General features: G+C 36.3%; 2 protein-coding genes across 2 annotated transcripts in view; both read right to left on the reverse strand.

Annotated features, from left to right (window-relative positions):
* Positions 1 to 58: 58 nt before the first annotated feature.
* LOC107007762 (ribosome biogenesis protein BOP1 homolog) lies at positions 59 to 7,994 on the reverse strand. Its single transcript, XM_015206526.2, has 18 exons — positions 7,718 to 7,994; positions 7,098 to 7,163; positions 6,803 to 6,976; positions 6,035 to 6,189; positions 5,555 to 5,672; positions 5,349 to 5,450; positions 4,500 to 4,656; positions 4,282 to 4,390; positions 4,088 to 4,190; positions 3,829 to 3,979; positions 3,605 to 3,737; positions 3,419 to 3,525; positions 3,270 to 3,340; positions 3,100 to 3,160; positions 2,250 to 2,477; positions 2,079 to 2,163; positions 1,343 to 1,521; positions 59 to 666 (listed from the first exon to the last, which is right to left on the reverse strand). Exons 1-18 carry the CDS (start codon positions 7,904 to 7,906, stop codon positions 581 to 583), a joined length of 2,274 nt encoding a protein of 757 aa, XP_015062012.1. The 5' UTR covers positions 7,907 to 7,994; the 3' UTR covers positions 59 to 580.
* A 772-nt stretch (positions 7,995 to 8,766) lies between these two features.
* The window catches only part of LOC107007903 (ATP phosphoribosyltransferase 2, chloroplastic-like), a 5,315-nt gene continuing 1,279 nt past the window's right edge, over positions 8,767 to 12,802 (reverse strand). The window contains exons 3-11 of the mRNA XM_015206742.2: positions 12,510 to 12,623; positions 11,173 to 11,238; positions 10,961 to 11,068; positions 10,773 to 10,856; positions 10,529 to 10,630; positions 10,309 to 10,422; positions 10,157 to 10,237; positions 9,675 to 9,794; positions 8,767 to 9,154 (exon numbers count right to left, since the gene is read on the reverse strand). Coding sequence (XP_015062228.1) covers positions 9,059 to 9,154; positions 9,675 to 9,794; positions 10,157 to 10,237; positions 10,309 to 10,422; positions 10,529 to 10,630; positions 10,773 to 10,856; positions 10,961 to 11,068; positions 11,173 to 11,238; positions 12,510 to 12,623 — 885 coding nt within the window. The 3' untranslated portion in view covers positions 8,767 to 9,058. The remainder of the gene's footprint in view (positions 9,155 to 9,674; positions 9,795 to 10,156; positions 10,238 to 10,308; positions 10,423 to 10,528; positions 10,631 to 10,772; positions 10,857 to 10,960; positions 11,069 to 11,172; positions 11,239 to 12,509; positions 12,624 to 12,802) is intronic.

Here is a 12,802-nt window from a genome sequence, read left to right on the forward strand (position 1 = left end):
TATTCTAGTCAAGCAATATATGACTGCATCAAATAAAAAAATAATTCCAACAGACCAATACCAGCAGAAATAATTTCTTCAAAATTCCACTGTTATGTTGCTAATAGTGCCAAAGATGCTTACCATTTGTTACATGCATAAATATAACAATATGACAAAAATATATGACAACTCAGTTTATGGTCAAAAAAATAATGGAGAGCTCCAGTGTGCTAAGTACTTCACCCATATGCCCCTAGCTCTACGGAAAATGCTGACATGAGATAATAACTTGGGCAGAGTTCTCCTATCGTAAAAAAAAGCCCGCTTAGGGTGAATTGCATCAAACACTCCCATACACACGAGGTGATCGTCATCTTGATCATACAGAAGAACAGTGCCAACTTCTGCATCTATATGTGGAATTCATTGTTCGCTTATCTGAGAAAGAACAAGAGATCCTCCCTTTGTCCAAGAAGACAACTTCCTAAATTACCCCACATCAATGTATACAGTATTACAGTGCAATGTACTGTCTTCCTCTTTTCAGATTAACAAATGCACACGACAATCAGTAACTATGCATTTTGGAGTGATCTTCCTAGTGACAGTAGAGCTTGATCACAGAGTCTGCTCCTGCAGTAAACAACCATGGTTGCCTAGGATGGAACTTACAGTCCATGACACCTGAAGACAGTGGCAATCAAGAAATGTCAACAAAGTGGTAGCATGTGCAGGTGCCCATCACCATCAATACCATAAGCCATTTATATAAAATCCATTTTTTCTTTGGTATATAGTATAGACACATTGCACATAAAATGAAGACTCAAGACCAAACTAGTATAGTTTTTATTTGACCTCAATTTAATATTTGAAATTTGCTTCAGAGATTAGTTTAAGAACTTGCAAAACACCTAGGGGATCCTTAAATTTAAATCTCGACCCATCAACTTAAGTGAATTTAGCCCTTCTGGCATATTTCCTACCCAAAAAAAAAAAAAAAAACAGGATGGCCATGATTGAGTTGTACCATCAATCTTGTCAGCTGTCTTTTTCTAGATCAACATTAAGTATTCCTCAGATGCTTTTATTTGTATTAAAAGCGGGAAAGACCTCAAAAGTGTCCTCTCATCTGATATTCATTACCACCAAAAGGTCCAACCAGACAAAGGTTCATAATATAATAATGTATTGACAAATATATTGTATCCAAATGTATTTGAGAGTAAGTGAAACTATACAACACTAATTGCAGCAGCTTCATCAAATTAAACATTTATTTCCTCCAGTGTAGGACAGGATGGCAAGTGGGTACTAGAGTAGAATCATTATATGCTGAAAAGACAGGGTAAGGCCATACCTCTTCCATTTTCACTGGCATGACCACGAAGAATCTCCAGAGGTACAATCAATGGATTCTGGTTTAGATCTGAATAAACCATGCCATGGAAAACATATGCCGTACAATCGTCAGAAGATGAAGCAAACAAAGGATAGGAGCGATGAAAGGCCACTCTGTTGATGTCCTTCGGATGGCAACTGTATCATTGAAAAACCTTCAAATAAGCGCATTTATGGACCAAGTTGAGCAAAGAATGAATAGACTAACCAATCACATTTGTAGAGAAGAACTAGTGGATATTTTCAATGTAAGACATCTAACACCTGCAACTTATCTCAAACAAGGTCCTTCCAATAAGCAAATCAAATTAAGATAGCATGAGCACGAGAACTTAAGTGAACAACTTAACATGTATCAGCACACAAGACTCGAATCCAAAACAGGCACAAACATCAATTCACTAGACTGGATCCATAAAAGCAACACAAGACACATCCAGAAAAAGCTTTTGAAAAAGACAAAAGCTAATTACAAGTTTGAGAACTCCTTGAGGTTGAGATAAAAAAAATGTCAAACAAGCACACATCAAGTAAGCATAAATGCAAAAATGTGCACAATCTGACATGTTTCAGTACAAGAACTAAATCCACAATAGGCGTGATTATTAAGTCACCAGACTGAATTCATAAAAACAACACAATGACACATGGAGAAAAAATTTTCAAAATTACAAAAATCAATTTAAAGAGCATACTTGAGAACTCTGTAAGGTTGAGATGAAAGGTCCATATCAAACCAGCACAATTTCCCGTCTTTGCTCCCTACAATAAGATTGTCACCTGCACAAAAAAAGTTTAAAAAGCATCTTAACCAGTTGAGTATAGAGACTAGCAGACAACATCATCAAAGAGCATCCAAGACATACCACCAGGATGAACAGCAATAGACGAGACTTCGCGAACCCCTGTCTCTAGCTTCTTAATGAGCTTTTGCTTCAAGAGATCATAAACTCGAATATTTTTCTTTGTTGAAATAAAGAAGGCAGAGCGAGAGGGATGGAAAGCTGTTGAAACTGGAAGTCCATGAAGCTTGAATGGTATTCTTTGAGTCTGTTTCTTTGAGAGCATGTGAATTAGCACTGCTTTTGATTGGGGTGGATAAGAGTCAAGAAATAACAACAATCAACTAAGCACAGTCTCAAGAGTTTCACAATAATGAGGCAAGAAACACGCACAAACACCCTCCCGCCTGATATTTTTGTGTCCATGCATCTTCTCTTTCAAACAAACAGAACGCTTTACTTCTAAAAAACGAAAGAAGACAGAGCCCTTACAGGATATGCTAAGGACGGTCTGTCAAAACATTTTCACCAACAGCTGCACGTCGGTACCACCACTTGATCATACAGAATTAATACAGAACCAACCATATATGCTTTTCTTTATCACATCACACCACTATAAAATGTAAGGTAAGTTACCAATGTGTACATTTCGCCAATACTTATTTACCAATATGGCAAAAATATCCACAACCTATATACTGATTATGTATATTATATGTATAGTATAGTGTATATAGTATAAGCATGCACAGCCTATATATTTTGCACATACTTTGTAAACTAGTTGGCCAAAGTGTTTAGGGCCAAAATTATCCCTAAAATGTATAAGCCTTTAACAGACACTACAAAACATAAAGACATAGGCAGGGGGTGAGAAGCAGACCCTCATGTTGAAAGATCAGGCCAATAATGTAAATCAGATGAAGGATATCAGATGGCATAAGCGTTGAGAAATAGTCGCCCTTCCGATGCCACTCAACTGAAGAAACAGTCTGTATAATCCAATGACAAACATTTGAGTTACACAGGAGAGATTTCATAGTGATAATCACTTCAATACTTGAGGCATCATAAAGTATCAATGGGAAGCATGAAAGGTACCTTGAAGTGCTTCAACCTGATTCCCCCGTTCTTATCATCTTGAACCCAATTCACAGCGATTTTATCATTATCTAAGAAAAATAACTAGAGTTAGGCAACATGATGAGTAATAACTCACACAAATTGCAGAGTGTTCAAATGAAACTGACCAGAGTCATCAGGGGTTGATGGAGTTTCAACACGCAAAAGCTCGTCAAGACTCTTCTGTTCTTCTGCGTTGCCAAGTCCAGTATTCAGAAGATATACATCTTCTCCTCTGCAACATTTACGTGGTAGTGGTTTAAGATTCAACCAATATGATTAACAATTATCATATGCTCCAGTAAATCACTTACATGCAGGCTGCCAATATGGGGCGTTCAGGCAAAGGATTCCAGGAGACATGACTTACAGATTCCCCAAGATCCCAAATCCTGATACACCTTCCAGTTTCAACCTCCCAAATGCGCACTGTTCCATCACTTGAACCTTCACATGGACGGTCAAGAGTATCTAAGCACTTCAATCTGATGTATTATCCAACAAAAAATCATAACATCTCCAGGACAAAAGATCATACCAGAAGCAATCCACTGTCCAGTAGATTCTGTAGAAATTGACACAACGGGGCCTTTATGACCTTTATACTCGAGATAACACGACGTTGGATAAGGTCTGAGATCCTTGCGACTTGGCAACTTGGGCTTTAAAGACTCGGGATCAATATTAATCTGCACAAAAATAGAGATTTATTCCGAAAGGTATCAGATTATGATCTGAGCCCCATAAACAATAGTCAGATGAAATGAAGGGAGAAAGGACCAAATCCTTTCACGTACACGTTTTTTCCGAGCCCTTGGACATAAATAAAGATCCAAACAACGGCCAAAATTTTCATTGACTGCTTTCTCATATGCTGGAACATTTCTCAATGATGTGAACCTAAAGCAGTGAGAAGGTTAGCATTAAGACGTTAAAAAATATAAACAGCTGTACAGAGCACACTATTAAACAATCAAATAGACACTAATACCGTTTCGGGATAAACTTTGGTCGGTCTTCCTCAAACATAAGCTGATAAGAATTGATCTCTTCTTGTGTAGGAATATATTCTAAAGAAGGGTTATAAGACTCCTCATGACCTGAAAATTGGAAGGTGTTAGGTATGCAGAGTATACTTTATGCAAAAATGGCAAACAGGAAATATAATATACAAAATTATCATCTAGAAAGGATGGTCAGGTTGCATACCAGGCAGTTTAGGTTTTGGAGCAGGAATATATGCCAACCCTTGTCTATCTATTGCACTGGAATCATCTCCCCATAAGAGGTAGGCACTTGGCTCTTCCTTTGGCTTCTCGTCAAATTTTATAAGTCCCTTTCGAATTGCCCGCACATATTGGACAACCTGTAAGTTCAGAAGACACCACACCAATCGTAAAAACCACCAAAAAAATGTCAATCCCAATAATACATCCAACATACAAAAACGTAGAAAGACTCCCTCAAATTTACTGATAATGACTCATATTTTAGTGTGACCATACCGCAAATGCCCTCCTTTTGCGATTCCTGGCACGAATGTAACTGTACTAGCAACAATCTTTTGATATTCAGTATTAGCATCCGTCTTGGATTATTAACATTGGAGTTGACAGAACACAACTAGAAGAGGAACAAACGACATTAATATCCTAGGAATATTTGCAAAACTAGTATATCTGCTGGTACATGTGCTTGTACACATTGCCTTTTAAGTACAACACTTGATTTGAGCCAAAAGGCGAGTTCGATTTTCTCCTGAAAGTTGGTTTATACACCTATATAACATAGGTCATCTGTCTGGACTCTTATCAGTGACATGATTAAGCAAAACCAACCAACCATGTACATAGTTGTACAACATATAAAGACATGGACAAGTTGAACCCGAAAAGAGGACACAGATTCTTTCAGAAACATCCTAATTAAGTGGAGGAGAGAAATAACCATATAAGATCCTACTGACGAGTTATCAAAAAAAAGCAGATTATACACTTCCAAAATCACTCCAGACTAGCACGAAAATAAAGCAGGAAAAAAAGTATCAAAAGAACTTACCTTTTTACTCTCCCATTTTGAAGGGATAAAACGTCTCTTTGGTTCTGGTGCACTAGAAAGAGGATGTTTGGAGTCATCCCAGGAAAACCAGTCAACATAAGGCTGCAGAACAGAATAACAATAAGAGCAAATGAGTTGAATTTAAGTTAAGAACAAGTATCCCTGCAAGAAACTCCAGTGCCAAATGGTAATTATAGAGCACGAACCGCATATGGATCAAAATCAGCATGAGGTGCCTTTCCTTTCAGCAATCTTTTGATGACCTTGACTTCTTCTTTCGTGAGTTCAACTTCCTCATCATTATATTCATCATAAATCTTACGCCTGAATTCACAATATACACACATAATAAACAACCAAAAGAGAATGGATCTACAGATCACCTTATCAGAAATCTCTAAAGAGAAAGAAACTTAGCAGGGTGATAACTAATTTGAAGAGTGAAGCACGCAAAGGAAATGTCACCTTCTTGATGACGTGTTATTCTGGTTGCCTTTTCTTAGCCCATTCATACATTAAATAGTTCGGTACAAACTTACAAGCCAGGGTAAATAGTGAATGAGGGGATATAAACTATTGACATTCCAAAAGGAGGATAATACTAGTCTAACACATGCAATGCTTGGGCGATTATCAACAAGATAGGCAGTATTAAACACTCCTTGTGTTGAAAATGATTCACTCACCAATTCTTGGAATCATCAACACTGGCAAGAAATGAGTCTAATTTATCTTGTCTCTCTTTTTTTTTAATCTTCTTCCCTGCAAGATCATATCCAATATGTTCCTCTTCTTTGTACCATTTCAATGGAACATCTCCAACAGTATTACGAGGATCAACCTGACAGGACAAAATGTAATTGAATAGAAAGATAAAAACCACAAAAATAAGCAGAAAATTCATAGAAGAAGTTATCCTTAGACCACTCATACATGAAAGAACAGGACAGCATGCAACATCATATTTTTGGCTTCACCAGATTATCAACTCTGACCAAGTGTTTTCAAAAGTAAAAAATACAAAACGCAACAAGGTCCATGGGCTTGAAGTGAAACGCACAGTTCGTTGAAGTTAAGCACACAAGTTACAGAATCAGGAAATACTGAACATACATGAATTTAGTACTGCAATTATAATTACTAATTATAGCATCCAATTTGCAATTATGTTAATATTAATCGAACTCCTTGAAATTGAGGTTTAAACTTCAAAGAACAAACCACTTCTTGTTAGTATTACTTTGACTGTCATTGGTTGAAACGTACACTTCTATGAAGTTCATAGTTTCCCCATAAATCAATAACCCTCACTTTGCATCGTTTCCTCGCTTTAAGTGATGGATTTAAACAACAATGTTTGGGCTAGTAAAAATAAAGAGACCCAAACAATAAAACTGCAACCTATAATGCAATTTATGACACCTTCCATTTCTTAAGGGGGGGGGGGGACAAACCTCATCTTCAGACGAATCGCTCTCTTCAACTACTGTGCGGGAATCATCGCTTTCTGCATCGTCATCTTTACCATGTTCAGTATCATCTCTACCACTGCCACTTGCACCATTACCACTAACATCATCACTTTTGGCATCAAATGAATCTTCACCATCACTTGATAGAAAAACATCCTGCAAAAGTGAGAAACATCTTTGATCAACAAAGTTCCAGTTAATTGCAATCCTATGAATGAGGCAGCATGTATGCCCACTTATCTTACACCAACCTAAAAAAATAGAATTCACCATGTACCTCTTCCCCGGATAGATGACTATCTTCTGATCCAGATTCACCAAGTGATCCATCATCAGAAAAATCCTGGAACAATAATGACCAACCATCACGCACAATATTAAAACTTGGAATAATCAATTTATCTGATTTAATTGAGAACCACAACTCTAGATTGTTTCAATTACCAGCACATGGCCAAGTTACTATTCAGATATATGCTGAGAAGTCACGATGCTGACAGCTCCAACTAATTCTTAGCACTAGACTACAATATAACACCGCATTTTCATTGATTAAGGAAAAGGGATGTAAACCCACTATTTTTGAAGAACATTTGAAGATTCTGAATTCAAATTTGCTGAGTTATGGTACTAGGAGCTTTAAACCAACCAATGCTTAGAGAATAGAGAGTCATGCTACAATGAAGCTTGAGGCATTTTCACTAATTAGAGAAAACTTATAATAATTGAATCTTTTCAAGTTAAACGTACGCCTAATATAGCTTATACAATCAATAGGAAGAGCATTAATCCTGCAAGTAATGACAAACATTGCTTAATCATTATGCTTTCACAGCACGCAACAGTACAAAGGGTTCTTGAGGCCTGACTAGGTAATTATAATCTATTCCTAATTACCTCGTCATCATCGTCGTCAGAAACAACAGGGGATTCTACAAAATTTTCTTCTTCTACTGCTTCTTCATCTTTGCTTCTTTCTACCGCCTCTTCCGTGTTCTCCTTTTGTTCCAATAAGTTAATTGCTTCTTCTTTCTCTGCATCTTTCTGCAAGTTTTTCTGACGGGCACTCCTCCTCGGAACCTTCATCTCTGTTACAGAAGAAGAAGAAGAAAAAGAGGAGTGAAGTTGCAAGGGTTTTAAGAGGAGAACGATGCTCTAGGGTTTTAATGTCCTCGCTACTTATTTTGTAGTAATTTTCTGTCCAAATAACCCCTTCAGTTTTATGTTTTTCATATAGGTCCTCTTATTAACATTTAAATTGCAATACATAATTTTTAAATGAGTTTTAATATGTGGGTGGTTTTAAATAAGTAATTATAAATATTGATGGTTTAAGATAATATTATATGGGATTGTTTAGTCACGGTTGAAAAAGAACTATAGTTTTTTTAAATAAATTTGATGCAAACACAATTAACGTATAATAATAATCGATATCAGATATTATAGAACATACGAGTAAGTTATAATAAGTATCCTATATGAAATAAAATGTGAGATAAACCATGCATGTATCAACAATACATTAATAAAAACTTTTCGGGACAAAAATGCTTTAACAATATGTGATCTATAAATAATAATCGTTATGTTATTTATTCACCGTTTAACAAATGACAAATCCTTATCATTAATTCATCGTTTAACAATTTATATATTATCATCATTCATTGTATAACAATTTATATATTATCCCCGTAACAAAAGCAATCAACCAAATATTATCAAAAGTTATGATGGAGTTAATCTGGATTAATCAGATCCAAAGCAAATACTGAAAACCAAAAAGGGAATAACAATCAATTAAACAACCCTCGTAATAAGCTCTTTTTATTTTCCTTTCAATTTTTAGTTTTACTTTTCTGTCAAATAACAAGACTCTCATTCTGGTTCTAGAGAGACGATAATCATTCCTACTGAACATAAAGCATAACATAAGCCAGATGTGAGCTCGTACAATTAAAGTAGAATAAAGAAGGGCACTTTTCTGTTCAGCATGGGCAAATATCACGTTACAACAATCTTAGAATTGCCATTGGCACCAAAATGAATGACACACTATTGTTACAACAAGAGCTGATAATTAATAGGAAGTCTAAATGGCAATGCGATACAAAATTTTCCAGTTTATTAACAAAGCCGAATTCCCCTCTCATATGGAGTCCTGGTTTCTTCATGTTTGTCTCTTCAAAAAAGGCACTGTGGTTGTTGAAACCAATCCGGGCATTGTTAGATAGATCAAAGTCCCAATGTTGAAAGGAGTTGACGCCATCTTGGTGTTTCTTCATCAAAAATATAGGTCAACGGAGAAATCAGGACACCACTCCCTCCAATCTGTAGAAGACAATCAATAAGCAACAAGTTATTACTGAAGACCTGAACTTGGATGCTTAGCGCATATGAAAGAACAAAAGTACAAAGTAACAGATAAGTTTGTAAGAGTTATGATTCAGGTTGATTTGACTGAAAAATGCCACTCAAGTATGGCAAAGCCAGAGAATTGGGGTGCAAACTAGGACAGAGTAATGGAACATATCCCCACGCATATTGATGTGTTTCAGTAGTCTCTCATTTTCACTGTAATAGGGACAGAAAGCAAAAAATGGCAAGACTCAGAAAGTCTTCCAACCAGTTTAACCCCCCAAGCAAACACCCTAAAACCCAGAAATAGACCGCCACATCAAAACAGAAGAAAAGAAATGTGCTCAAGCTGTTTGTTGAACAACTGAAGAAAGCAAATACAGCATAACAGGACATCGAGAGTCCAATTTCTGGATTTGGTCAGCAAGGATTAAAAAGTTACACATCACTTGTACAATTGTCAAAATATTATGGGACAGAAATAGCATCTCACCGCCCTAAGCTGCTGAACAGACTTGTAAAGTGCTTTCTTTGGTACACATATGACAATGGCAAAGTAATTAGCTGTAACCCGTCCATCATGCTTGCAGAAGACTGGACTTATGGTGGGTCCCTGAAAGTAGAAGATAAAAAATAATGAGTTATCAAAAGATTTACGGACAGTATGAGCTATTGAGCTGTAATTGAATTTTAGGTGAAATGGGTTTGAGACCCACTCCTGTCCCAGCCATTGATCCCGTGATATAGTGATGAGATCAATGGCTGGACAGTGGACGGTGTAGGTGTAAAAACCTGTTCCACCAGAAGAATTGTTCAGCCATAAGAATGTTTGCTTGGGACTGTCCAGAAGTAAACTATGTTCTCTTAAAAATATTTATTTTCAATCATGTCTCTTAATAGCTGTAGCTAGGTAAAACTCTTAGATTTTTTGTTTAAACTACTGATCTTTCTGAGTAAGTCAGGGACTTGAGTAACCTGCAATCCAGATAGTGACGTTTGGCTCAATATTCGTTCAGCGACTTCCTCCGCACTGCTTCCTCGCATATTAGCAGTTACCTGCCGTGAGATGTGTCAGACAACCAATACAGGTATAACAAAAATTTCAGCATGAAAGAAGTTACACACACCGTAAATTGACCTACAGCCCTCAGATGTGCCTCCAGTCTTTCTAGCATTTCATGTGTTATATCAAGTGCACCTTTTCGCTGCATTAGAGACTTTCTGCCAGCGACAAGGACTGCCTGAAAGGGCAAAATAAGATCAAAGAATAGTCAAGAAGGCTACTCAAATTGCATACCAAAAGAATGTCAAAGATGCTGATACATCGCAACTGGAAGGAGTGATCACCTGACTTTGCACGATGACTCCACCTTCTATTTCCTTCAGATTGTTTTCTCTCAGTGTGGTTCCGCTACTCACTAGATCCACAATAGCATCAGCTATTCCCATCTGAATTATTATCATTATTATTACAGAGAAACAAAGAATAAGAATACAGGAGGAGCATTTTAAAAGGCAGTTAATAGTAACATTATTACAGAGGGAGACGGAATAACTATTATTATTGCAGACAGACAAAGGATAACACTACCGCTGGAGCTGCTTCCAGGGCTCCATCAGCAGTTGAAAAAGTGACATGCTTCAACCCATTTTCTTTCATAAATTTAGGACCCATCTGGAAATGATGATTACTAATGAGCACATCAAAACCGGGGGGAAAAAAGAAATAGAAAAGTCATGTAAAAAGAAAGAAAATATGCAAAAGCAATAGCATTATACATATGTGAATCCTGTTGCAACTCTTAGTGGCCTCTCAGGTGTCCACTGTGGCATCTCTGCTAACTCCTTCATTGAGTTCACATTCTCAAAAATCCCATATTTTGGTATCTGAAAAATGAAGTAGATCTTACTGACAAGAAATATGTACATCAAAACAGCAAGAATGCTACAATAAGTGTGTTACAGTTCTCCGGTAAAGTGAGATAACTTACAGCAAGAGATAAACGACAATCACCATACTCAAGGGCATCATGGACAATGATGAGATCTTCATCCCCCTGCCAAAGAGAAAGTACTGATCATCCATTCTAAGGACTTTGCTTGTAAATATGTTAGTAACTAATAGGATTAGTTTTAGTTTGGACAATGTTTTAGTTTGGACAATAAACTGACTCCACAAACTTAGAAATAACTTTTGAACCAATAGCTACATCCAAGATTGTGAGTGTGGTCACTTTCTTTGTTTAAAATCAGTTCATACAACACAAACTAAATGTCACCCATGTAATATAGTAGCTTAATCATAATATGATCTTGTGACATGTTTACTTACAACATATGCGTGCCGAATATAGATACAAAACTGCTCAAAATAACTCCACATTTCCAAATTAAGCGAACAGTCACAACGCTAATGAAAGTGCAAATGTGATTTTTATATGGAAAGTTCCACAAATAAAAGAAGTTATCGCCAATACAAGAGTCTTTTGAAAGTTGATAGTTGTTATGTCTAGTAATTTATCAGTCCAGCTTGTTACAAAATAAACATATATACTCTTATAACTATAAGATGATCAGCAGTGTGCCGAAACTTTCCAATGTACATCCCAGGAATGTAAATTTTCTAGCTAAGAACTCTTTCTAGACTCGAGAAAATTAGCTATTGAACTATCAATGCTCGAGGGTATGAGACAGCTCATAAAATGTTCGTTTGACATCTACTTCTTCTTATTTCATTTCTTTTCTTTACATAATTATTTCTTTCTTATTCATTTTTTAAAACTTAAACGTGAAGCAAAAATAATCTAACCACGAGAAATAAAAATGAGGTAAACTTTGTTTCCTATTAAGGTGAAGATTCAGCAAAATTAACTACTCACTGTTAAACTACCAGAGCAGACAGTTTATACAGATGTTCAATTAAACTCACATGATGTCTACTTCGATTGTTTCTTTTTGTTGTATTTTAACTGTGCTTTTATTCGTAAAACATCCCAAACCTTTAACATTAGTAGAAGAAGTAAGGATAGTGAACGTAATAGCAATCTGGAAAGAGAGATGAGGTGACATGTTATAGAGGAATGGCAACTGGCTTATCTAAAAGAGGAATAAAGCACATTTCACAAACGATATAACAATCTAGAAGACAATAACTATTTAATATTAGAGTTTTTACATAAGTTTAGATGCATTACCCAGGAAAGCTAGATTCATTTCATATTCATCTGCTTACATAACATTAGGTTCTTTAACCTATATTCAAATTATGAACATTTTGACTAGTCTATGCTTTCATACGAATGAACAAGCTGTAACACTCAGTATTTACCTGCCCATATTCACAAACTGTGTCGAGACCAACAATGCCAAGGTCTAAATCTCCAGCTACCAACTTCCGCACAATGTCTTTTGGCCGTTGAAACCACACTTCAAGATTGGGTATCTACAACAGAGAGAGAAATTCCCCATGTAATCCAAGTAAATTATGTGTTTTCCTGAAATATATGCTCTAGGTTCCAAAGATTTAACCAGAAAAACACAATGCTCAAATACACAGAGAAGGTAGCACCTACATCCTTCCTAATTACTAACTGTGAAAATGTCAAACAGATATCAGAATTT

Source organism: Solanum pennellii, chromosome 1 (genome assembly GCF_001406875.1).
Source record: "Solanum pennellii chromosome 1, SPENNV200".
Taxonomy (NCBI): Eukaryota; Viridiplantae; Streptophyta; class Magnoliopsida; order Solanales; family Solanaceae; genus Solanum; species Solanum pennellii.